The sequence below is a fragment of the Alnus glutinosa genome, chromosome 9, assembly GCF_958979055.1.
Source record: "Alnus glutinosa chromosome 9, dhAlnGlut1.1, whole genome shotgun sequence".
NCBI classification, from domain to species: domain Eukaryota; kingdom Viridiplantae; phylum Streptophyta; class Magnoliopsida; order Fagales; family Betulaceae; genus Alnus; species Alnus glutinosa.
The window spans coordinates 12,575,916-12,600,423 of NC_084894.1; the positions used below are offsets into that span (position 1 = coordinate 12,575,916).

At 36.9% G+C, this 24,508-nt stretch overlaps 1 protein-coding gene across 1 annotated transcript; it reads left to right on the forward strand.

Moving 5' to 3' along the window:
* The first annotated feature begins 15,364 nt into the window (after positions 1–15,364).
* LOC133876780 (uncharacterized) lies at positions 15,365–16,888 on the forward strand. The gene is made up of 3 exons (XM_062315026.1): positions 15,365–15,505; positions 16,112–16,294; positions 16,346–16,888. The coding sequence occupies exons 1-3, from the start codon at positions 15,365–15,367 to the stop codon at positions 16,886–16,888; spliced, it is 867 nt and encodes a 288-aa protein (XP_062171010.1).
* The last annotated feature ends 7,620 nt before the right edge of the window (positions 16,889–24,508 follow it).

The following is a 24,508-nucleotide window of genomic DNA, read 5'->3' on the forward strand; positions in this document are numbered from 1 at the left end:
GATGCTTCAGTAGTTCCTGTTGATGGCTTTGAAATATACCTATTGGTTAGTTCTATAATTAATTGTCTATAATTCCCACAGGATCTATGATAACTTTTGAGCATGTCATTTACGGTTTACTTGTTAAAAAGTTTAGATTTGAAGTTTCCATTTTTGTTGTTTTCATTTTCTCTTCCAGCATGGTTTCACGTGTAACTCTTGTAGAATTTGAGTATTTTACAAAAATTTTCCTTGATACCCATATGAGTTATGGCTCTCCATTCACATGGGTTAGAATTTTATCCATAATATGTTGAGATCATGCTGTATAAACATTTTCTTAATATTTAGTTACTTGCTGTATATGGTGCTTGGTATGGTTATTTGACTCTTCTAGAAGAAATATTATCCTAAGTAGGAATAGGTTTTAAAAATAGTATAGATGCTAAAATTTTGATATTAAGAGAATAGATTTTTGATTATCCTTTGCTAAATGAATTTTTATGATCTAATCTAGGTAGAGGTATTTTAGAGTTTGCTCAAGAAACCCAGGTAAGGGAAACATAGCCTTAATAGGTAGTGGCACTAGTACCAGCAACATCATAAGCATCATCTTAGCCGGATCGATAGGCAGATTCCTTCGTGATCTAGAGCCATACCAGCATCCCTTCGCCAACCCCAGTGAAATTTTAATAAATTTTTTTTCAAGTGAAAAAGTCGGGGATTTTCCTAAAACCCTTTTTACTCTATATTACTTGTCCTTTAAATTTCGTCATTACTTTTATTACATCTTATTGCATAATTATCTAATGTGATTGGAATTTCATGAGGTCATTAATATTTGTATTTGTACACAATATCGTATGTGTTGCATGTGCTCCATGTGAGCGAAAAACGGTGGCATCATCGTATTTACATGTGCATATATTACACAAAGTTTTATTCCACAGCACCATCGTGTTACGATCTGGATCCATCTGATTTATATGGGTAGCGTGACAACCGCACCAAAAGTGTGGGCTATCGGCCGGGGAGTCTTCATCTAGGGAAGTTCCTAACTCGGAGGTGATGTGCAAATTTTACTCGCAAGCGCACAAGTTGTATGTAGCATAGTGCATGCAAGTGCGAGATCGTATCCACAAGAAAGTATGTGCAAACAAAAGAAAATCAATTTCTATTTAGATTAATTCTATTTTAACCTAGAGCCGCGTTTTGGATTTTTTTTTTTTTTTAAGAATAAAGAAATAAAAATGAGTAAACAAACACAAAGAAGAAAAACACTAAGGTATCGGAATCCACCAAATCAAATCAAACACCATGTTCTTGCATTCTATTCATAAATTCGATTCAAAGGAGCTTGATATTCAAGTTTTTAAACAACAAAGTGTGAAACCATTTGATGAATCCAACTCAAAAACAAATCACAATGATTATCCCTTAGAGTAGAAATCATCCACTATATCCGTTTGTCAGACAAATCACAATGGATATCCCAATCTCAAAGAAATCAAAAAATGTATCCATCGGTTGAAACACAACAAGCAGAAAACACCCCAACAAGCAAAAAACGTTAGAAAATAACAAAACTAAAGGTCTAACTAATATAAATTAAGGGGTCCAAATATACAATATTTGGCACTCATCAGGCCGCTCTCCCCTATGAAGACAGGATGAGCGTATAGGTCCTTCGGGATTGGTTCTTTTGGACGTGCCAAACGTGCACCGCTCACGGCTAAATAGTGGGGGTAGGCCAATGGAGGTTAAAACTTACACACTGCATAAATGATTCATGCATCATCCTGAATTTGATCTAGTTGGATATAAATGTTACTTTATCTTCTAACATTTTTTTGTTAACTCTATTTAGAGTTTCTGAAAAATATTACATTCTTGCTCGTTGTGCTTTCCTTACTAAGTTGCCAAACTCACCCCTTTTCCTGTAATATTTTTGAGACTGCCGTGTATATCATAGTGATGAGAGGCGGGGCACCCGTGGGTTTACTGATTGTTAAAGACCCATACATTTGGCCATTCGAGTGGGACATATGGACCCACTGTGTTGTAGAGTAGCAGGAGTAGCTGACAGTACATAGTGGCAATTAGCACCAGGGGACTTCATCATTGACACGGACCGTAGAACAAATAGACTGATACAGCACAACTTTTTTTTTTTTTGTGTGTAACTGTACACCTTACTGTCCCATACTTATTCAAGAGGACATCTTGCAACTTTGGTTGATAGCTTTTGTGTATACCTCCTTACTTTCGTTAAAAGATATGTAATGAACAATTGTCCCTAGTGTAATATTTTTTGTTGCTGCTAATGATATAATACAAATATTCCTTTCACTTGTGTCTTGGGCTTCTTTGACTTTAATTATTTTAGAATAGATTTATTAAAGTTCGCGTTCCCCTTATATCCCAAAATAGGGGCGTGATAACATAGTATCAGACCAAAGTCAAATGTAAGTAAAAATTGCTAAGGAACCTAGGGAACAACTTGGAAACCCAGGTTTAAGTTAGGATGCATTATTACGCCCTCGATTGAAAACTTTTGTATGTAATTAAATAGGAAACTCTAACTTTGACGCGTTGCAGAGTTATGGTAGAGAGAGGAGAAGGATCATCACAAGGCTTAGGAACTGAGACTGCCCAAGACATGGCTCAGATGTTTCAAGCTATGGCTAGGGAATTCGTTACAACCATAACCGATCTTAGAAGAGAAGTACCACGTGAAGAAGAGCGCGGCTGCCCATTCAAACTCTTCGAACGACTCCACATTCCCCAGTTCAAACGCTAACGCTGTTGGCAGTTAGCGTTACTCGGTTCGATAGTAAATACTTTCAACTACCCACACCCTACATTGGATGAGATTTGATATGCCTCTCTTTCACAAACGTCTCTAACCCTTACCACCACCAGTTTTTCCTCAAGAATCTCTCAACCCCTCAGCCTCTCTCATCTTCTCTCTATACAACTAGATCTCGAAGGTTCACCTCTACGATTTGGCTTCATCATCTTATAGGTTTTATGCAAATGGAACATGTTTTGTTTAATAAGTTTATGAGAGCTAACACTCCTTATTGGCAAAAGGTATCTCGCGCAACTGCAAAAAATGATTGTATATTTACCTATGAAATAGAGAAAAAGAAGCTGAAAAAAATTTGTTGAGAAATGTTAACAAAGTAAACATAACAACTGACATGTGGTCCTCAGGTCAAAGAGTTTCTTATATGGTAGTTACATGTCATTTTGTTGATTCTTGGTGGCATTTACAAAAACATGTCTTGAACTTTTGTAATGTCCCACCCCCACATAATGGTGTTATTATTGCTAATGCTCTTCAAAAGAGTTTCATTGACTGGGGAATTCAGAATAAGGTGTGTACAATAACAATAGACAATGCAAGAAACAATGATGTGGTCATTCAAATTTTAAAAGATGATTTTACTATGAAAAAAATACTATCTATTGGGGACAAATCTTTCATGTACGTTGTTGTGCTCATAAAATAAATTTGTTACTGCAAGACAGGATTAGTCAAATTGGGGATGTTGTGGACTGTGTTAGGGTTGGTATAAAGTATTTAGTTGCATCGGAGGAGTGGTTGAAGCAGTTTGGTGAAATTACAAAGCAGTTACAATTGTCCTCAAAAAAACTGATTTTAGATGTTCCCACTAGGTGTAATATCACTTATATGATGTTGCCTGCTGCATTAGAGTTAGGAAAGTGTTCCCTATGTATGAAGATAGGGATCAAAGTTTTCGTTGGGTGCCAACTGTTGAAGATTTGGTGAAAGTTGAGAATGTTTATCATGTTTTAGAGGTTTTTAATGAGGTGACAAAGATAATATTAGGGAGTAATTATCCAACTGCAAATTTATTTCTTCCTGAGGTTTGGAGAATAAGAGATGCATTGGGTAAGAAATGTAGGGATGAAAATGTTTATATAAGAACAATGGCACAAAAAATGAATTTGAAGTTTGAGAAGTATTGGGTGGAATGCAGTCTGCTCATGGCTGTTAGTGTTGTTTTGAATCCAAGGTTTAAGATGAAACTTGTACAATTTTGTTTCCATGAGCCTGAAGCCACTAGAAATATTGAAAGGGTTCGTAGGGTTTTAAATGAGTTATATGGTGAGTATGTTGATGACCACAACTTAATTGTTGGCCCACAATGTGGGCAGGAAAGTTTTTCTGAATCTTCTTCAACTTCAAGTAACAGTTCAACTAGTGTTGTTCAGAGGAGCACTAAAAGTGGAATGAATATGTTTCAATCTTTTGTAAGTGTTGATACCTTTTAACCTGTAAAATCTAATTTGGAAGTATACGTGGAAGAAGATGTTTATATTTGTGATAAGGGTGATGATTTGAATTTTTTTTAAAAGTACCGCATTTTATCTAAGATAGCACGGAACATACTTGCAATTCCTATCACTACCGTGGCTTTGGAATCAACATTTAGTACTGGCGGTAGGGTCATTGATCTAAATCAACGTTTACATCTTTAGCTACTTCCTGTTGCGGTCGCCGGCCTTCTCCAGTCACAGTGGTCACTCGACGTGTCTGTGTGATTCGCTCTTGTTCAACGCGTGACCTGCATGCGCTGAGGGTTTTCTCTCCCTGGTCTTGCGTGTGTGATTCACCGTTTGCTTCTCCAATCTTGGATGGTGACGATCTAGACTCCTGAAGGTCGTTCAACGTAAGGGAGGTTCCCGAAGAAGGCGCGTGCTTTACACGCGCTGGCTAGTTTGGCTTCTTCGGAGGACGCCCTAGCCTTTTTCACACTTTGATGTTTCCTTACTCCTGGTAATGTATTTCTATGCTACACATTGTGGACAATGTGTGATTCAAGTTTGGGGGTATGGAAAAACACTCTGTCTGTTTGTTTGTTTATTTTTAGATGTCTTTTTGTTTTTAAAATTTTGAAAAAAAAAAAAAATTGTTGTTGTCAAGTTGGAGTTAAACCACAGCTATGGTTTGCATTTCATTGGCTTGCTTAAAGTGTGGAACATTTCATCATGTCATTAGGAATCTGAGTCTTTTGACTTATTTTTGGGCTAGTAAGACTTCACTTGTTTGATTAAATTATCACGAGCACATTAGCATGCAATCTGTGGGGTATGAATTTTTGCTTAATCATTATGTATTTTGAGAATTGTTGGATGACCTATTGATAAATAACCTTGGCTTGCAAGATATATTTACATTTATTTAAAAAAAAAAAAAGAGAATAAGATCATTTTGAATTTTTCACTGAGTAACCGGGCCTCTTGCCTCACAAAGAACTGAGTGTTCGCGTCAAAAGGTAAGAATTTCAATTTGGTTGATTGTATGGCTAGTTTGGCTTCGTAGCTTTTTTTTACTTGAGTAATTAAGCCTTTAGGGATGTTTCTATATCTAGTGCCCTAAGACCATCTGGTTTGGGAGTCACTGGCCCAACACTCGTTACATGGGTCAATTAAAAAGCTTAAGGGAGCCGAGCATTGCACAGCCTACACAAAAAAAAAAACTATAAATAAAATAAAATAATTTACATATCTTGCCTTGGTTGTTTCATTTGATAGAGATTTCAATGATTTTTGAGGTACTTATCTTGAGATTAAAATGAAACCTCATGATTGTATGTTAATTTCACTCTACACTTTTGAGAACAAGTGATGTTTTAATTGTCCATTTATGAGTGATTCGATGTTGGATCCATTGTTGATGTTGATAGTGGTGTTTGTCTTTTTAAGCATGTTAATGACGTATGAACCATAGTTTGTGTGAAAATTCTTTCTTGTTGACAACATAGTGTTTCAATGTTTGTGGGTATCATTTCTGGCAAACCCTCACGAGACTTCACTCATCTTCTAGGGAGTCCTAGGGGTTTAGAAGGCTTATTGCATACGCTAAATGCAATCGTCTCTCCCACAAAAGCGGATTTATTTTTTTGCTTTGATTTTATTTTTCATTTTATTTTGCTAAGGGACTAGCAAAATGTAAGTTTGGGGGTATTGATGAGTGCCAAAATTATATATTTGGACCACTTAATTCACATTTGTTAAACCTTTAGCTTTGTTATTTTTTAATGCTTTTGGTTAGTTTTTGTATTTTGGTATTTTACAGATCATGGAGAGAAAACGGTAGTTTTAAAGTGAAAAATGCAATTTTGGAAATCAAAATCGGATTGGACTAAATTTCAGGTTCTGTACAAGTAATAGTATTTTGATCATAACTTTCAGCTCAAGTATCATATTAAAGTGAAATCAGTGGCGTTGGAAAGCTAATTCAAAATGATACAAATCATTGTGAAATAGAAATTTCCTAATTCGAATGTCTGCTACATCATAAGTGCCCCACAATATAAGAACGTAAATTTCCTTGTTCCTGGCAGCTGTAGACACTCCAAACCCTAACATTCTTTTCTCTTATTAAGGTTTTTGAGGGGTAAAGATGCCATTTTGAAAATATGGCCCTAAACCCTAGTGTTCTTTTCTCCTATTAGGGTTTAGAAGGGTAGATGTGTCATTTTGTAAAAATTGGGTTTAACCTAATTTTTTGCTATAAATACCCCATGCTATGCACCACTTAAAACACAGATCCCAACATTGTACATAGTAGCAGCTGGGTTCTTTGGCTTCTATTATTTGCAAGTTTTTATTTTTATTTTCTTAATAAAGTTTAGTATTTTCTTCTTAGTGATAAATAGTTAATTCTTTTTAACTAAGGTTGAGGATGAAACCTCACCTTTGAAGATCAATAATATTTTCAAGAGAGTTTATGCTATCCGATTTTATTGGGTTTAATATTTTCAATATTCTACTTCTTTTCAATTATTGAGATGATTTCTTGGATATGTATTGTGATTTTCAGATATATGTGATGATTTGAGAATAGTCTCATTTAATTGATTGCTTGGATTTTTCATTTATCAAAACATTGGATATTCATTGTATTTTGTTCTACGGATACATTTGATGATTTGGTTAAACCATATATCTTTTGTGATTTGTCCAAATCATCAAATGTATCCGTAGAACGAAATACAATGAATATCCAATGTTTTGATAAATGAAAAATCTAAGCAATCAATTAAATGAGACTATTCTCAAATCATCACATATATCTAAAAATTCATTAAACTAATTCTATTTGTTTTATTTTATTTTTACAAAACCCCAAAATTCGAAACGAGGTTAAAATAGAATTAGTTTAAATAGAAATTAATTTTTGCAACACAATTCCCTGTGAATACGATCTCGCACTTGCACATACACTATATTGCAAACGATTCATGCGCTTGCGAGTAAATAAATTTGCACATCATTGGCTTTATGAAGTGAGTTGTAAGTTGTAATTTGTAATTTGTAAGTTTTAAGTTTTAAGTTTTAAGTTTTAAGTTTTAAGTTTTAAGTTTGTAAGTTTCTAACATGAAGTTTGGCAAATTTGCTATCAGGTTTGAATAATTAAACTCAAACCAAAAGGGTTATAGAATTTGATATTAGAATGAATTTAGTTTGTGTTTCAGTAATTCAGTGTTTACATCTTGCCTAAGCTGCCTTGAATAGTTGAATTGCTTGTAAACAAAAAAAAAAAAAAAACAAAAAAACGAGGTTGAGCTTGGGGTCGGCTTGAGCTCGTTTATTTGATAAATGCTTAATGAGTTCAAGCCGAGTTTGAACCACTTGAAAAGTTATCAAACTGAGCTCGAACATAAATTTTGAAAATTTTGCCGAGCTCGAGCCAATCTCAAATGCAATAAAAAATCACCGAGTCGAGTTCAAACATCCAAAGTGTTAGTATTTTAATTGGCTACATTTTGTTGACAAAATCACTATTATGTAATGTTGCTGCTTTCACAGGGATGCTGTATATTTCAGAGTCTTCAGATATTCAGAGTTTATTTCTCTGATGTGGAAATAGCTGTTTTAGGACAAGTTGCAAGTGTCACAAGCTTCATGAAGGCTATTTCAGTGTTCAAGGAAGATTCTATGCAGATTCCAACTCAGAGATGTCGGATCCCAAGCAACCATCCAGACGATGTGGTGTTCCCGTCCTGACGCTCATCATTTAGCAACATCCGTCCGGACGACGAGAACTTTCCGTTCGGAAGCCCATCGGTGTCTAGAAACTTCGAACTGTTCAAGATTACATCCGTCCGGACGTAATGGCAAATCGTCCGGACGCTATTAAGAGTCCAAACGTAATGGAAAATTGTGCAACTGCCCGGACGATAGGACAACACCGTCCGGACGCGGCCTTGATCTGGAAGCTTTCAGTGCTATTTTGGAAAGACGATTGCAGTTGATCGTCCGGACGCTCGGTCAAGCAGTCCGGACGCCCTCTAGTATTTCGATCATAACTTTCTGCTCAAATATCGGATTGGGATGAAATTGGCGTTATTGGAAAGCTAAAAAAAATATATACAATCTACTATCTGGATGGCCAAGAGAAAAGTCCGAACGTGCACCCAAAACCGTCAGGACGCATGTCAGGCTTCCAAGAAGATTTCTGCGCACGTCTCAGTATTTTTATCATAATTCTTTGCTCGAGTATCGGATTGAGACGAAATTGGTATCATTGGAAAGCTAAGAAAAAATCATACAACTTATATGTCTAGACGACGTCCGGACTGCCCACCGTCCGGATGAAAAGAGAGTAGCGTCTGGACGGCCTCCAGGATTGCGATGTTCCTAAAAAGATATCGTAGAAATCCGTCCAGACGGGGCTAAATGCCGTCCGGACGGTCCGCAGTCAGAGTCCGTTTTTGAGTAGATTTAGGGTTTCTTTTAAGCCTATAAATAGAGGGCTTTAGACTTGTAAATTGTATGAATTCTGTAACGAATTTCATAGTGCTTTGAGAGTGTGTTTAGGGAGAATTGAAGATCTGCTAGTTCTCAAGCCGTCGCCGGTATGTGCTCGTTGTTCGTGTGAAGTCTATCTTAGGGGTCGACCTAAGGTAAAGGAATCCATCAAAAACCCATTCAGGTGGAAGATCTGGTTGGGAAGCGTTCGTGTTGGGCTACACGTCAGAGTTAAAGTAATGACTACTGCATAGGGTTATTTGAGTACGAGTGTCTTGTAACTAGCTTTGTTTTTGAATAGTGGATTTCCTGGGTTTTGCAACCCCAGAGTGGTTTTTTCTCTTCATAGAGTTTCCACTTCGTAATAAATATCTGTCTCATTTAAATTCCGCATTTAAGATATTTGTTTGCACACAAACACACACTTGGTTTGTTTTAGAAGTCAATAAATTATTTTCAATTGTTATCAAAACAGGTTACACTTGTGTTTTAGATTTATTTCTTAAGTGTGATCCATGACTTCTTCTAACATAAATCTCCATGAGTTCTCTGAAGATGATATTTATGATATCTCTAAAGATACCATTTTGATAGGTAAACTCTTTAAGAAATCGTATAAAGAACTCAAGAAGATTAAGCAAGAAAAAGAGTCTTTGATTTTACAATTATTTGAATCACATGTTTTGATTGACTCTTTGAAATCTGAGAATACCATGCTTTTTGATATTGTTGATGCACTAGAGAATAAATTAAAAGAATCAAAGGATCTCTTGAAAAAAATTCTCTAGTAATAATTTAAAAAGCATGCTTTATATTCATACAAATATTTCTAACAAGCTTGATTTAATTGTTAATGATTTAAGTACTTCTACTTCACATGCTTCTGATTCTGAATTAGATTCTTTTGATATTAAGCCTGTGATAGGAGATACAGCTTGGTTAGATATTTCTTGCTTAAATAACTGTGTGAAGCCTAGTTCCAAGGATTCAAGAACACAAGGTAAGTTTGTTCCTATTTGTCATCATTGTAGGAAGATTGGTCACATTAGACCAAAGTGCTATATGTTAAAATCCCACAGACCTTGGAAGATAAATATATCTCGCCCCATAGGAGGCATATATCTCAAAGAGGTAAGGACTTTGTTATTTGTGAAAATGCTAATCTTAAATTTGCAGAGTCTTTCAAGAAGCATTTCAGCAAACAAAGTCAGCCTACCTGCTATCATTGTGGTGTCTTTGGACACATCAGGCCACACTGTCCTCAGATCTGACATCAACAGCCTCGGATCAGGAAAACAGAGCAAAAGACTGGTAAGTCTAGCTCTAAACCTTCCAAGCCTCATCATGCTTTTCGGCAACAACGACATTATCCTCAAAAGGGTTCTCCCTCATGCCGTCTATGTGGTAAGTATGGCTACACCAAAGCCAAATGCTTCAGAATGAAGCCTCACAAGTCCAAGAAGAAATAGACCAATGAAGGGCTTGTCAACATGATGAAGAGTGTCCTAATCAGACTGATCAATTTGGACATGGCTCACACCCCTGCCTCACAGGTAGAGAAGGTATGGGTAAAGAAGGATGAAACCATTCACCCCTTGAGGGGTAGTGGACTCACCTAGTAGGTGAGGTCTCCCATGCCTAGGATTGTGGTTCCTAAATCCTAGTGCATGTCAGGTACACTTGAATTGCATATTTTATATTGTCATATCTTGTGCATGAAATGGAACAATTTTTTTTCTATTCCTAGATTTTCTCTTGGTTGCTTTGAGAATTTTTTACAGGTACATTCTAGGGATGACAGAGAAAGCATGTCACTACTTTTCTGTCTTGGTATAGTCAAACCTCTCTCCCTAAGGACAGGTTTGCTCTTACCTACATGCTTTGTCTAGTCATATGTTCTTTTCCTTATTAAGCATGTCTTTGTTGTTTTTGTCTTTTATTTTTCAGCAAAAAAAAAAAATTGGGGGAGAAAATGCAGAATTTTATTTTATTTTTAATAGTTTTTCAGATATTGTATGTGTTTTTGCCTGATATCTCAGTTCATTGTGCATAAATTGAATATGCTTATATATGATTGAGAGTTTATGTCTGATATCTGCTAAGTTTTCCTGTGCATCTTAATGCTAGATAGTTGTTTTTCTCATGCGATAAAAAATTGTGCACTATTCAAAGTTTCCCTACGGTACATTTTTTTTCTCTCCCTAACTTTTAGCTTCTGAATCTAATGAGAGATATTTTTTTGCTAAGATGGTCAAATTGACCAACTAGCTAGTTGAACCTAGAACCCATAAATTCTGGCATTCTTTCTAAGTTGCAGCACCAAGTGATAAAAAGCATTCAAAACTGAATAAATATGGATAAATAAAAAGATCCACTACTTTTGTGCTATAAATATGTTCTTGAACTTGTCCCTATAGAAACAGTCAGTGACCAAATCATTGCGGAAATAGACTGTCACTAAAGGACGAAGTAAAAGAAAAGTGTTGCAGTTTAGGGGGAGTATATCAAATGAGGGTAGGTAGGCCCTAGTAAAATAAGGTTTGACTTTTGACTGATCTAACATTGATTTTCTCTCTTATTTAGAAAATTCGGTTGCTTTAAGTCATATCAGTGAAGTTCATACCTTATTGAGAAAGCCTTCACACACACACGCACTGCATGAGTTAAGTTTACTATTAAAAAATTTCTATCTGCAGGGAAATTTTTGTGCTTATTGACTCTTAACTCTCAATTATATCTTGGTATATTTTTGAAATGCTATTTGACTGTTTTATCAGTTATTTATACATGTGTGTTCTGAAACTAACGTTAGGAAATTTTTGTTTTGGATATTTCCCTCTACTTTTCAGCTTCTAGTGTGAAGCGTCCGGACGGACATGTTCTTGCATTCGGACGTGCTCGGCTCTATTGATCTCTTATCTGACAATATGCCATCCGGATGAGTTTGTACCACATCTGGACGTGTGCTTTTTGCTTTCTCTGCCAAACACACACTACTTTTTGCCTATTCTATCATGTCGTGTTGTGTGTGTTTTCTCTCGGACTGATCCCGAGATTTTGGTATTCTCTGCACGTCTTTTCTCATTCCTAGGTATTTCCTTTAACTTTCCTTAGTCTATTAAGCTTTGGTTCTTTTTAGAATATTGGAATCTTTAATTGATTATGATTTAAGAGATTATGCATGAATATCTTTTTCTGTCTTTATGCTGGATGGATATTACTAATCTGTGTCTTTTGGATTGCTATATTTACTTTTGTATTTCTTTATGCATCCATTTGATAGCCATCATAATACCACATTCTTTTTGAAACTAACAAGATCTAATATTTCCTTGTGGTGTTATTTTTGGATAGATTTCTGTTTAAATATTTTCAAGAATATGTTGTCCAGCGGCTTCCAACATAGTGTCAGACAGAGGGCTCTTTGGAAAACAGACCAATGTTAAAATCATATGTTCCAGAGATCTCAAATTTTAGATGAGCTCATTCCCCCTGCTCATACAGAGTCTTCCGTAACTTCTTCCTCTAGATTTGCACCAGCTAGAGATTCAGTGGTGAATCTTCTTTATCGTCTTATAGACCACTTGTTTAGAGGATTTCATTCAATGGATGATCAGGTTCGGGCTAGAAGACTCAAGTGACTAAAACTTTTCAGTCTATGTTTCCCGGCTTCAGGAGCTAGAAGCCGAAGTGTTTCAAATCCAGCTTTTTATAAGGTTTTCTCTCCGTTACTTGATTTCAGTGGATCAGCAAGATTTGGTACTTGGAGGATTTTTGTTCCTCTCTTTTGGGCCACTTGCAGACTCTTCTCTAGTTTCCTGTTGTTTTGGATTTTAGAATGTTTTTGTCTATGGATTTTATATACTCTGTTTACCCTTGTTCTGTTGAGATATCAAGGGGAAGTATTTTAATACTGTGTTCTGTCTATACTCTATTTACCCTTTGTCCCTTTAAGACAAAAAGAGGGAGTATATGTTAGTTTTTGGACCGGTAATGTATTTTTAACCGGTCTAGTGATTTTTGTCTCAGAATGGCCAAATGGGGAGTTTGTTAGTATTTTAATTGGCTACATTCAGTTGACAAAATCACTATTATGTAATGTTACTGCTTTCACAGGGATGTCGTATATTTCAGAATCTTCAGATATTCAGAGTTTATTTCTCTGATGTGGAAATAGTTGTTTTATGACAAGTTGAAAGTGTCACAAGCTTCATGAAGGCTATTTCAGTATTCAAGGAAGATTCTGTGTAGATTCCAACTCAGAGAAGTCGGATCCCAACCAACCGTCCGGAAGATGTGGTGTTCCCGTCCAAACGCTCATCAGTTAGCAACATCCGTCCAGACGACGAGAACTTTCCATCCGGACGCCCATCAGTGTCTAGAAACTTCGAACTGTTCAAGATTGCATCCGTCCGGACGTAATGGCAAATCGTCCGGATGCTATTAAGAGTTCGAGAAGAATCCAGTGTTCAAGTGCATCCGTCAGAACGACGTGCCAATACCGTTCGGACGCCATTCAAAGTTCGACAAGCAATAGGGTTTCTGTCTCAGACACATATATGGGAAGACAGCTGCAAACCGTCCGGACGATGTGGTGTTCCCGTTCGGACGCTATCCTTGTTAAGGCAAGTCATACAACAGAAGTACAACCGCCCGGACGATAGGGCTATACCGTCCGAACGCGGCCTTGATATGTAAGCTTTCAGCGTTATTTTGGAAAGGCGATTGCAGTTGATCGTCCGGACGCTCGGTCAAGCCGTCCGGACGCCCTATAGTATTTCGATCATAACTTTCTGCTCAAATATCGGATTGTGATGAAATTGGCGTCATTGGAAAGCTAATGAAATGATATACAACCTGACCAGCCAAACAGCCAAGAGAAACGTCCGGATACGCGCCCAAAACCGTCCGGACGCATGTCAGGCTTCCAGGAAGATTTCTGCGCACGTCTCAGTATTTTTATCATAACTCTCTGCTCGAGTATCGGATTGAGACGAAATTGGTGTCATTGGAAAGCTAAGAAAAAAATCTTACAACTTGTATGTCTGCACAACGTCCAGACGGCCCACCGTCTGGAAGGAAAGAGAGTAGCGTCTGGACGGCCTCCAGGATTGCGCTGTTCCTAAAAAGATATTGCAGAAATCCATCCTGACGGGGCTAAATGTCGTCCGGACGGTCCGCAGTCAGAGTTCATTTTTTAGCAGATTTAGGGTTTCTTTTAAGCTTATAAATAGAGGGCTCTAGGTTTGTAAATTGTATGAATTCTGTAACGAATTTCATAGTGCTTTGAGAGGGTGTTTAGGGAGAATTGAAGATCCACTAGCTCTCAAGTAGTTGCCAGTGTGTGCTCGTTGTTCGTGTGAAGTCTATCTTAGGAGTCGGCCCTAAGAAAAAGGAATCCATCAAAAACCCCTTCAGGTGGAAGATCTGGTTAGGAAGTGTTCGTGTTGGGCTACACGTCAGAGTTAAAGGTTGACTACTGCATAGGGTTATGTGAGTACGAGTGTCTTGTAACTAGCTTTGTTTTTGGATAGTGAATTTCCTGAGTTTGGTAGCCCCAGAGTGGTTTTTTCTCTTCATAGAGTTTCCACTTCGTAACAAATATCTGTCTCATTTAAATTTTGCACTTAAGATATTTGTTTGCACACAAACACACACTTGGTTTGTTTTAGAAGTCAATAAATTATTTTCACAAAGCTTGGCTCAGCTCGGTTCATATACATCCCCAATTTTATTGTTAGTTAATTGTGTTGTGTTACTTACTGAGTTGTCGAACTCACCCTCTTTCTCCCGTAAACTTTTCAGATGGCACTCCTCATCATTATCCTCATCGCGAGCATACCTATCGAGGTCACGACCTATGATGATCCGAAGTTTTGGCCCACTGATGCAGACCAGTGGGTCTATGTTTGTTTCGAATGACCCTAGTTTATTGCCAAGGACCTTTTTGTTTTTCATTATGTAAAATATTAAGGACACTGTAGGACCTGATTTTCTTAGAGTATGGCTGAGACCTCCCTAAGCAATAGAGTATAAATCGAACTGACCTTTTTGTATATGTAAAGTGTTCTTTTTGTGATCCCTGGCTTGTTATATACTAACTAAAGAAACTGCTGATATATATATATATATATATGAAATATGAAGTTAATTTTATACTATTTCCTGGTAATTTGTGTGGATGCTTTTACTTCCTTTTATTATTTTCCATAGCTCAAGTTTGTGTTTCCCCCTATATCCCAAAACGGGGGCGTGACAATTCTACTATCAAGCTGCAAGTCTTTTCAAAGGATGCTTTACAGATGTATCTCTTCCCCTTCTTTTTCAAGTAGAAGGCCAAATATTGTTTCCATTCCTTGGAAGCGAACACAGTTGCTTCTCTCAGCTGCAACAATTATTCCTCAAGAAGTACTTTCCCATCGGAAAGACCAATCAAATACAGATAGCTATCACAAGTTTCTCCCAAGCTGAAGGAGAGTTGTTCTATGAGACATGGGAGAGGATGAAGGACCTACTTCAGAAGTGCTAACACCATGCTATCCCCAAATGGCAACTTGTTCAATGTTTCTATGATGGGCTGACCGAACTTCACCGCCAGATGGTATATTCTTCTTATAGTGGTACATTCATGCTGAAAGGAGAAAACGAAGCATGGACCCTCTTCGAGAACCTCAACGAGAACTCCATACAGCATGCCTCAAAAGTCGAAGGTATTTATGCAGTGAGTAACCCCTTGGAGGTAACTATGAGGGTGGATGCACTATGAAGAAAGCTAGACCAACTCATGGCAGCCATCTTTGCTCCTACCTAAGCACCTCCCACTAATATTCAGCATTAGGCATGTGCATTCTACTCTCATCATTTGCACCATGCGAATGATTGCCCTATAGGCAACCATTTTTCTGATACTTCTCAAGAGCAAGTGAATGTAGCTTTTGCTTGACTAAATCATGATCCATACTCAAATTCTTATAACCCAGGTTGGAGGAATCATCCAAATTTCTCTTGGTGAAATCAAGATACTAAAAATTTAGCACCATTTCAAGAAATGCATAATCAAGAATAGTAACAGCCCACCATAACCTTCAATTACAGGCCCTCCCAGTAGTATCAGCCAGTCCCTCCTCCTCCTCGAAATTCTACAAGTGATGATACAATGAGACAGATGTTGAGTTCTCATACGCAGGCCATTAAAAAAAAAATAGAAATCCAACTCGGGTAGTTAGCTGATACACTTAGTAGGAGAGAAGAAGGAAAACTTTTGAGCCAACTAGTGGCCAATCCCAAGGGATAGTATATGGTAGATGGGAATATAGCTAGCAGCTCTCATCATGAGCAATTCTAGGACATTACTGTATTGAGGAGCGGTAAAGAAGTGGACAACAAGGTTGTGGAGAAGAAAGATCAGTCAGCTTCAGCCACTCTACCTCTTGAGTGGCCATATGAACCGAAGGCTCCATTCCCTGAACACCTCAAGGAATCGAATCAGTTTGGGAAGCAGGGAGAGAAGATCCAAGACATGCTAGAGGTCTTCAAGTAGGTAAAAATCAATATCCCTCTCTTTGATGCCATCAAACAGATTCCAACATATGCCAAGTTCCTCAAGGATTTATGTACACAAAAGCAAAGAACAAGGGCCCACACTCTAAATAAAGTTCTCCTCACAGAGCAAGTCAGTTATCTTATCCAACACAGTATCCCTTCAAAGTTCAAAGACCCTGGTGCTCCCACCATTTATTGCATCATCAGAGAACATAAGGTTGAGAAAGCCTTCCTCGACTTAAGGGCTGAAGTGAATCTGCTGCCCTATTTCATTTATCTGCAGCTAGGTTTAGGGGAATTGAAGCCCACTAGTGTTATCTTGCAAATGGCTGATAGATCTGTCAAGAAACCGCGGGGAATCATCGAAGATGTTGTCGTTCAGGTGGACAAGTTATACTTCCCAGTAGATTTTATTGTTCTTGATACAGAATTTGTCCCCAATCCTAATAAGATGATCCTAGTTGTCCTCAATCGTCCATTCTTAGCCACAGTTAATGCAAACATAAACTGTAGAACCGAGATTATGAAGATCACTTTTGGGAATATAAAGATAAAGCTAAACATCTTCAATGCCTTCTAGTATTGCCAGACAAAAGTGAGTGTTTCTTCTTGGACATCGTAGAGTAACCTTTTGAAGACTCATTGGCTTGCATTCTGACTAAGGACCCCTTAGAGGCCTGTGTGACTCATTTCAGGTGAGAAGACATTCGTAAGGGGCAACACATTGGCATTACTCCTATTGCTTCCCTTTCAAACCCTTCTGGCATGGTTGATCATCTCTCTTGAATTCTTTCTAAGTCATCTCACCCCATTCATGATTCCTTTCCGGATGAACAACTGTTTAAGATCACTCAGAAGGAACCGCCCTGGTACGTAGATATTGTCAATTACCTAGCCATTGGTAAATCTCTCTCTAAATTGTTCAAGAAAGTAAAGGACCGATTCTTCAAGAAAAAATGGTGGTTCTTTAACTCTAAATTCAGATCAAGATGGGATTGCTCCTTCAGAGTCACATCAGTTTCCCCTCATGGAGTAGTAGAACTTGGGGACCCGAAGCATGGTAACTTGTTTAAGGTTAATGGTCATTGAAGCTCTACATAGAGGGCATTGTGCATTCTGAGGATGTGGAATCTGTCAACTTGGTGGATCCCATCTATCTTGATTGATAGAAGTACTTCACCATCAAGCTACCAACGTGAACCATTAGCACAGAATTCCGAAGATACTTCATCTCTCCATTCCTATCCTTTTAATTTTGTTTTTTTTTTTTAAAACAATTTTTTTTTTTGTACTTTATTTTTTTTTTTTTCATTTTTTTTAACCCACGTATGGCTGAAGATGTTAAATTTAGCGCTTATGGGAGGCAACCCATTACATTACATTCCTATCTTTTTCTTTTTTTCTTTTTTTTTTTTTATTATTTTTATCTCTTACTGACACTTCTCCAACTATTTTTTATGATGCATTTTTTTTTTTTTTTTTTTATATATAGCTAGAAGTAGTGCTTTGTTTTTCAAGACATGTATTCTTTCATTGGAGTTTGGGGGAGTACTTTTGCCCCACCTTTTCCTTTCTACTTGGTATTGTATCTCTATCTATACATTGTGGACAATGTATCATTTAAGTTTGGTGGTAGGGAAAAACAATACATATTATGAATACCTTATCATGTTATTTCTAAGATTTGGATTGAACTTTCACTATGATTTGCGTTTCATTGGCGAGTTTAAAAGTTTGAACACATGATCATTTCAATAAGAAATCCAAGTCTTGGCACTTACCTTTAGCACTTGAGATTTACATGTTTCACTTTGAATCTGCCACAAGAACATTAGCACACATTATGTGAGATATGACATGCGATTTAAAAAAAAACATGAATAATATCATCATGCTTGGTTATTTTATCTAACAGGGATCCCAATAAATTTTGAGATATTGAATTATGCACATTAGAATTAATTTGAAGCCTTATAATGGTGTGTTCGTTCACTTTATACCAATTTGAACTTATGTTGCCTCAGCCAAAAATTGGTAAATGTTTAGACATTTGAATTCTTAAAAAGTTTTGAAAATGTAGTTTATCTTATTAAGCTTGCTAATAAATAAGAAACATTATTTTTGTGACACTTCTATCTTATGGATAATATAATTGGCATAATGTTTGTGGGTAGCATTTATGGCAAACCCTCATGAAACTTCATTCGTTCACTAGGTAGTCCTAAGGGTTTAAAAAGCTTGTTGCATATACTAAATGCAATCGTGTTCCCACAAAAGAAGAAGTAATGTAGTTTACATTTTGGCCCCGTTTGAAAATTTCCTTGCCCTCCTTTATCCTTGGGTTTTTTTTTTTAATAATTGAAAATTAAAATTAATGTGATATAAAGTTGATATAATTTATATGGAAAAGTGAAAAAAAAAAAAATTATATTGTAGTGAGTTTTTTATTTAAAAAGTAATAAGAAAGTGTTGATGTGATATAAAAAGTGAAAAAAGTTAAGAATATTTTGAAGTTGATGTTTTTTGGGAGAAGTGAAGGGAAGGGGAGGAGAGGGGAAAGTGGTTTTCAAACGGGGCCTTTATCTCTTTTAAGTTTTGGTTTGTATTGATAAGATAATAGCAATATGTAAGCTTGGGGTGTGACTCACATTAAATATTGCATATTCAAGCCCCTTAGCTCGCATATATTAGCTTCTTAGTTTCATTGTGATATGATGTTTTGCATTGTTTTTATGTTAACAACACTTTGAGGAACCAAGGGGAAACCACAAGTATTTGTCTGAACTTAAAGGCAAGATTCAGCAAAAGCCAAATCCAGCATTCACCAAGACAAGTGTGCTCGAGTGCAGTTCAACTACGCTCGAGCACATTAGGCCATGAGGCTCAAGCGTGCATCAGAAGCTAGAGTGCAACCGTAAGATATGCGAGCATAGGACACCAGCCTATTGGGCTCAAGCGCAGAAAGAACTAGGCTGAAGCGCAACTTGAACTCAAGTGCATTAATGTCTGGGATCGAGCGTAGTTGTGCGGTAGAGTTGACATCAAGACACCTAATTAACTTAGGAGTTGTTTTACGATTTCTAATTGGATTAAATATTCTGATATGTACAAATCCATGAAGGATTTCACTTGTACTCTCTATAAATACTCTTAACTCGTCCAGAATAAATGATATAGAGATTAGTTTATGTTAAAGAATATAAATCAATAGGATTAGAGACTAGGGTGGTTTTGGAGAAAAAAGTGGAGATCTTCTAGCAGCGATTTGGGATGGATTTCTCTCTTACAAAGATGATTTCCAGTATCTCCATGAACGGCTAAATCTTCCGTAGTGAAAATAAAATATGACTTCTAATTAACCGTGTGTGTGTGAACAGTGTGCAATAAAATATTAAATGCAGAATTTAAAGGAGACAAATATTTTGTTGATGAAGTGGAAACTCAGTTAAGAGAAAAACCACTCCGGGACAGCCAAATCCAGGATTTTCACTATTCAAAGCAGTAGCACTCACATACCACTGATGCAGTGATCTTACCTTGAACTCTGACGTGTACCTATACTCGAACGCCTCCCAACCAGGTCTCTTACCTGAAGGGGTCTTCAATGAAATCCTTTACCTTAAGGCTCCCCCCTAAGATAGACTTCACAGCTGATCAAATCACACACTGGCAACAGTTAAAGAGCTAGCAGATCTTCAAATCTCCCTAAACACCCTCTCTAAGCTATATAGAATTCAATACCAAATTCTGTAAATAATACATGCCTAGAGCCTCCTATTTATAGGCTTTACAAAACCTATTACAATTAGAATTCGGACTCTGAGCATGCACGTCCGGAGGGAAGAAGGTAGCGTCCGGACGGTCTTCTGCGACCGTGTTGTGCAAATATCTACCTAAATAAATAGGCAAATACTTGTATGTTTTACTCGCAAGTGCACAAGATCAGAAATATAGTATAATAGGCAAATACTAGATCATTCCCACGAGGATTGGTAAATTAAGCTCAAAAAGATATTCCTAAAAGAGATATGTTTAATAAGACGGGATAAAAGATTGAATTAAAAATAATAAGAAGAAAAAGTAGGGCTTCAATATCCACCGCTAATCATACTCAAATAAGATTCGCAATATGAACAATACTACAATCAAAACATGATGCTTAATGCTTACCGGCCACAAGGGAATGGTATCTTCTCCTAAAGTTATTGATTTCCCTAAGCAACGAGTTAGGCATGGTATCTACTCTAACTCTTTTCTTCCTTGAAAGATTTAGCATGGTATCTACTAAGTTGTTCTTCAAGAAAACATAAATCTATGGAAATCGGTAAAACCATTCAGATTGGAATATGGTATCTATTCCAATTGTCTTTATGTTGATTGATGCAAGAACCTGTGTCGGGGTTCTTTCGTTACTCTATTATGCCCAGGACTCAGTCATCCAAATTGACATAAATAACAAATTCATACCACATGCATATGATGGCCAAATATAAACATGCGAGGAATTCTTAATCAAGTTAAGCATCGATATATAAATTGTAGCAAAGCAAACTAAAAAACTTAAAGAGACATGATTAGGGCTTCAATCGAGCCCTAACTAAAGTATTAGTTACAACTAATATAAACTAAAATTATATACATACAGAAAATAAATAAAGGAAGAAAGAAAATAAAAATTAGAAAGAACCTCCTTCTTGACGTAGCCTTTGATTCTTCCTCAAAGCTTGTGTGTGTTTTTCTTCAAAGGCTATAGGCGTATTTATAGGGATTAGAGAAGCTTTAGAAGCTCTAGAAATCCTAGAACAATTATAAATAGGTCTTCTAGTCCAAATAGAATAATTACAAGTCTTTTTCTTTTCTAAAATTTCTATCAAAGTAGGAAAATGATTCCAAAATTCGTACAGATTTGCGGTGCTTTATTGCGAAGAGATTTTGGCATGGTAAACATCCGAATTAGGAAATACCTATTTCTGACATATTTGTTGAATTTTGTCTTAGCTTTCGAACGCCACCAATTTTGTTGCAATATAATACTTGAGTTGAAAGTTATGATTAAATTACTGAGACATACTCATTCTAGATTCTTTCCAAAAATAACGAATTTTTGCCGACTTCTTTCCTTAAATTCAAAATTGATTGGAATTGAATCTATCCAAAAGTGAGTTTGCTGACTTTGTTATAATCTTGGAATCTGATGGATTTTCTTCCAAAACCTGTAAAATACAAGAAAACACAAAAACAACACAAAACATCAAACTATAACAAAACTAAGAGCTTAACATATGTAAATTAAGGGGCTTGAGTGTGTAACATTCAACACTTATCAGACCGCCTTTCCAAAACAAAGTGATTCTTCCTTTAATAGGGCCGTGTCTGGACGTGTTGTCAAAGCGTCTGGACGGTTGCAGAAATCTTTCTCGAATAGTGTCTTCATGGAAATCCGAATATTTGAAGGACTCAGAAAGCTTGACCTAGCGTCCGGACGGTGTTGCCCGATCGTCCAGATGGATGCACTGGCAGAAGCTTCTCAACACTTGGGAGAGTCCGGACGCCTTCAAAGACCCGTCCGGACGGTTGCTAGGGAAAATCTTCCAGAATATTTCCTTTATTAGGAATTTGCTTTATTAGTGCCAATCTGTGTAGATTGCTTCCTTGTTCAGTCCCTTCCATATTGGAATTATTAATTCTGCAATGATCTTCTGGAATATCAGTGCCCCTGTTATGGAGATTCCTAGGAAATCCCTGAAAATAAATCTTTTTGTCAACAGAATAAGAATTTTAGACACAATTAAATATGCAGAATATTTTCCACATCACATATATTCCCTTCATTGAATAATATGCTGCAATATTTTCTCCACTGAGATCTTTCCTTTTCTTGAAGAATATTCTACAATATTTTTTCCATTTTGGCTCTTTCCTTTTCTTGAGGAAAACTTCTGCAATATTATTTCCATCTTGGCTCTTTCCTTTCTTAAATAAATCAATTAAGTTTTGACACCGAATTCGCCAATAAATAAATACTAACATGTAGGGTATTGATGTAACCTTTTCCAAGTTGTAATAGTATAATTGTGTTTTCTTTTGAGAATTTTATGAACATAAATATTGGTTGTTTAATCTTGAGATTGTTTTTAATGTTTATATTCGATTTCGATAAATATTTTATCTTGTCTTAGAAAATTATTTATCTTGATTGAACTCAACGCTCATATTTTCTGTGATATATGAACGATGGTTTTACAACGGTTTTAATGGACATGAAATCAAGAGGGTTTGATAGGTCATGCCTAGGAAGAATAAATTGCTTCACACCCTAGTTAGTTTAATTTAGGTAAATCGATTTATGCTTGCCAAAAGATGAGTTATGCTTATCCCTTGATTATGTGTAAGCTAATTAAGATATTTGATAGCCCATGCTTAGGAAGCATGATTTGTTCTACACCTTAGTTTAGGTAAAACATTCATACATTGCCGAAAGATGAACTATGCTTATTTCTTAATAAAAGAATTTTCTTAACGACATCGATGGGTGCTTGATACACACACATAAGTCATAATATTCATGTACGTGAAATTCTCATGTTAAATGCAATTTACCATTATGATGAGGTTAGATGTGAGATCAATCCCCCATATTTCTCCTGACTATCTTTTCTTTATTTTTACGTTCTTATTTAGTTTCAATTGCAAATCAAAAATCAAAAATATTCTCTAAATTAGATTAGAGTTAATTTCAGTAACTTGACAACTGAACTAACAATTTTTGAGGTTCGACATCCTCTCACAGACCCTATCCTACAAAGATTCGTTCTACTGCGAGTGACTATTTTATTATTGATACACTCAAGACCATATCACACATCCATGTTGAAGAAACTACATCCAATATTATTATGACGTTTAAACCATTGTTCAACCAAGATTAAGGCCAAGAAAGTTCTGTAAGGTCTAAAACCCACAAGTATAGCTCGAAAAACAAACTAAACAGCATAACAACAGCTTAGAGAAACGAGTTGGGCTATGAATGTTACCTTATTTAAAGAATAAGAATCAAGAGCTCTCTCTCTCTCTCCAAATCACTCTCTAACTTTTATTAAGGCTTTCGAACTAAAGAACACTAAATTTGGAGAGAGAGAGAGAGAGAGAGAGAGAGAGAGAGAGAGAGCTCTCTAACTTTTATTAAGGCCTTCGAACTAAAGAAAACTAAATTTGGTCTTAAAGGGTCGTGGGAAGGGTATTACAGCTTTACCGGTTTCATATGTCTCCTTCCGGCCATAAATTGTGAACAACCTCCCTAAATCCTCGAAGCTTCCCACCAACTTAGGGGGCAAGGTTGCGAACCACTGACTCGCTGCCCCTTCCAAAGTGAGGGGAAAGGCTCGGCATGCCATTTCGCCCCGCATCCCGTGAAGGATGACATGAGCCCTATACGTCTCCAGGTGTTCGGCTAGATCTTTCAACCCATCATACAGCTTCACTTAGGGGACCTTGAACCTCTTTGGTAGCAAGAAGTTCATGACCCAGTCAGTGAACGACATGTTTGTACTCTATAGCCAGGCATATATTATTCATTGCTTGCCCATCATCTTTTGGGCCATTTTGTCATACTTGGCTCTTAAATCCTCAACCTTGGCATTCATAGTGCCATCCCCTTCCTGATTGTCCACTCACTGGGAACTTTACTTTGTGTCTTAGTCATCCTCTTTAACCACTCGGCTCTAGCGATCCTCCCCATGTTGATTCTCTCATTGGTTAGTCTCTTCACGATTCTCATGGTGAGGAATCTCTCGATTCTCTAGGACACGCTGGTGATGCCTAAGGACCTCTTGGTTCTACTATGCTAGTGTAGTAAGATTTTGAGCCATAACGAGCATATGGTCCTCGAAAGTGGCCGTATGATGATTCGAATTGGGGATAAACTAAGTCAGGTTGATTAGTGAATGTTGGTTCAGGCCCACTTGACCATTTGGATGAGTTGGGGGCCCTCAGATTCGGCCCCCTTTTGAGGGGGTAGCCTACTCTCGCCTTCAACATTATGGTTGTTCCTTGATCGTATGGTCACCATAATGGATTTTGTCCAGGAACTAAATCCCACAAACAACATCAAACCGTTGATACAGTTTTCCGATTGGCAACCACTAACAGCTAGTTACCTAAGGAACAAGAGAAAGATGAGTGAAAGAGCTTGCCTGTGTAT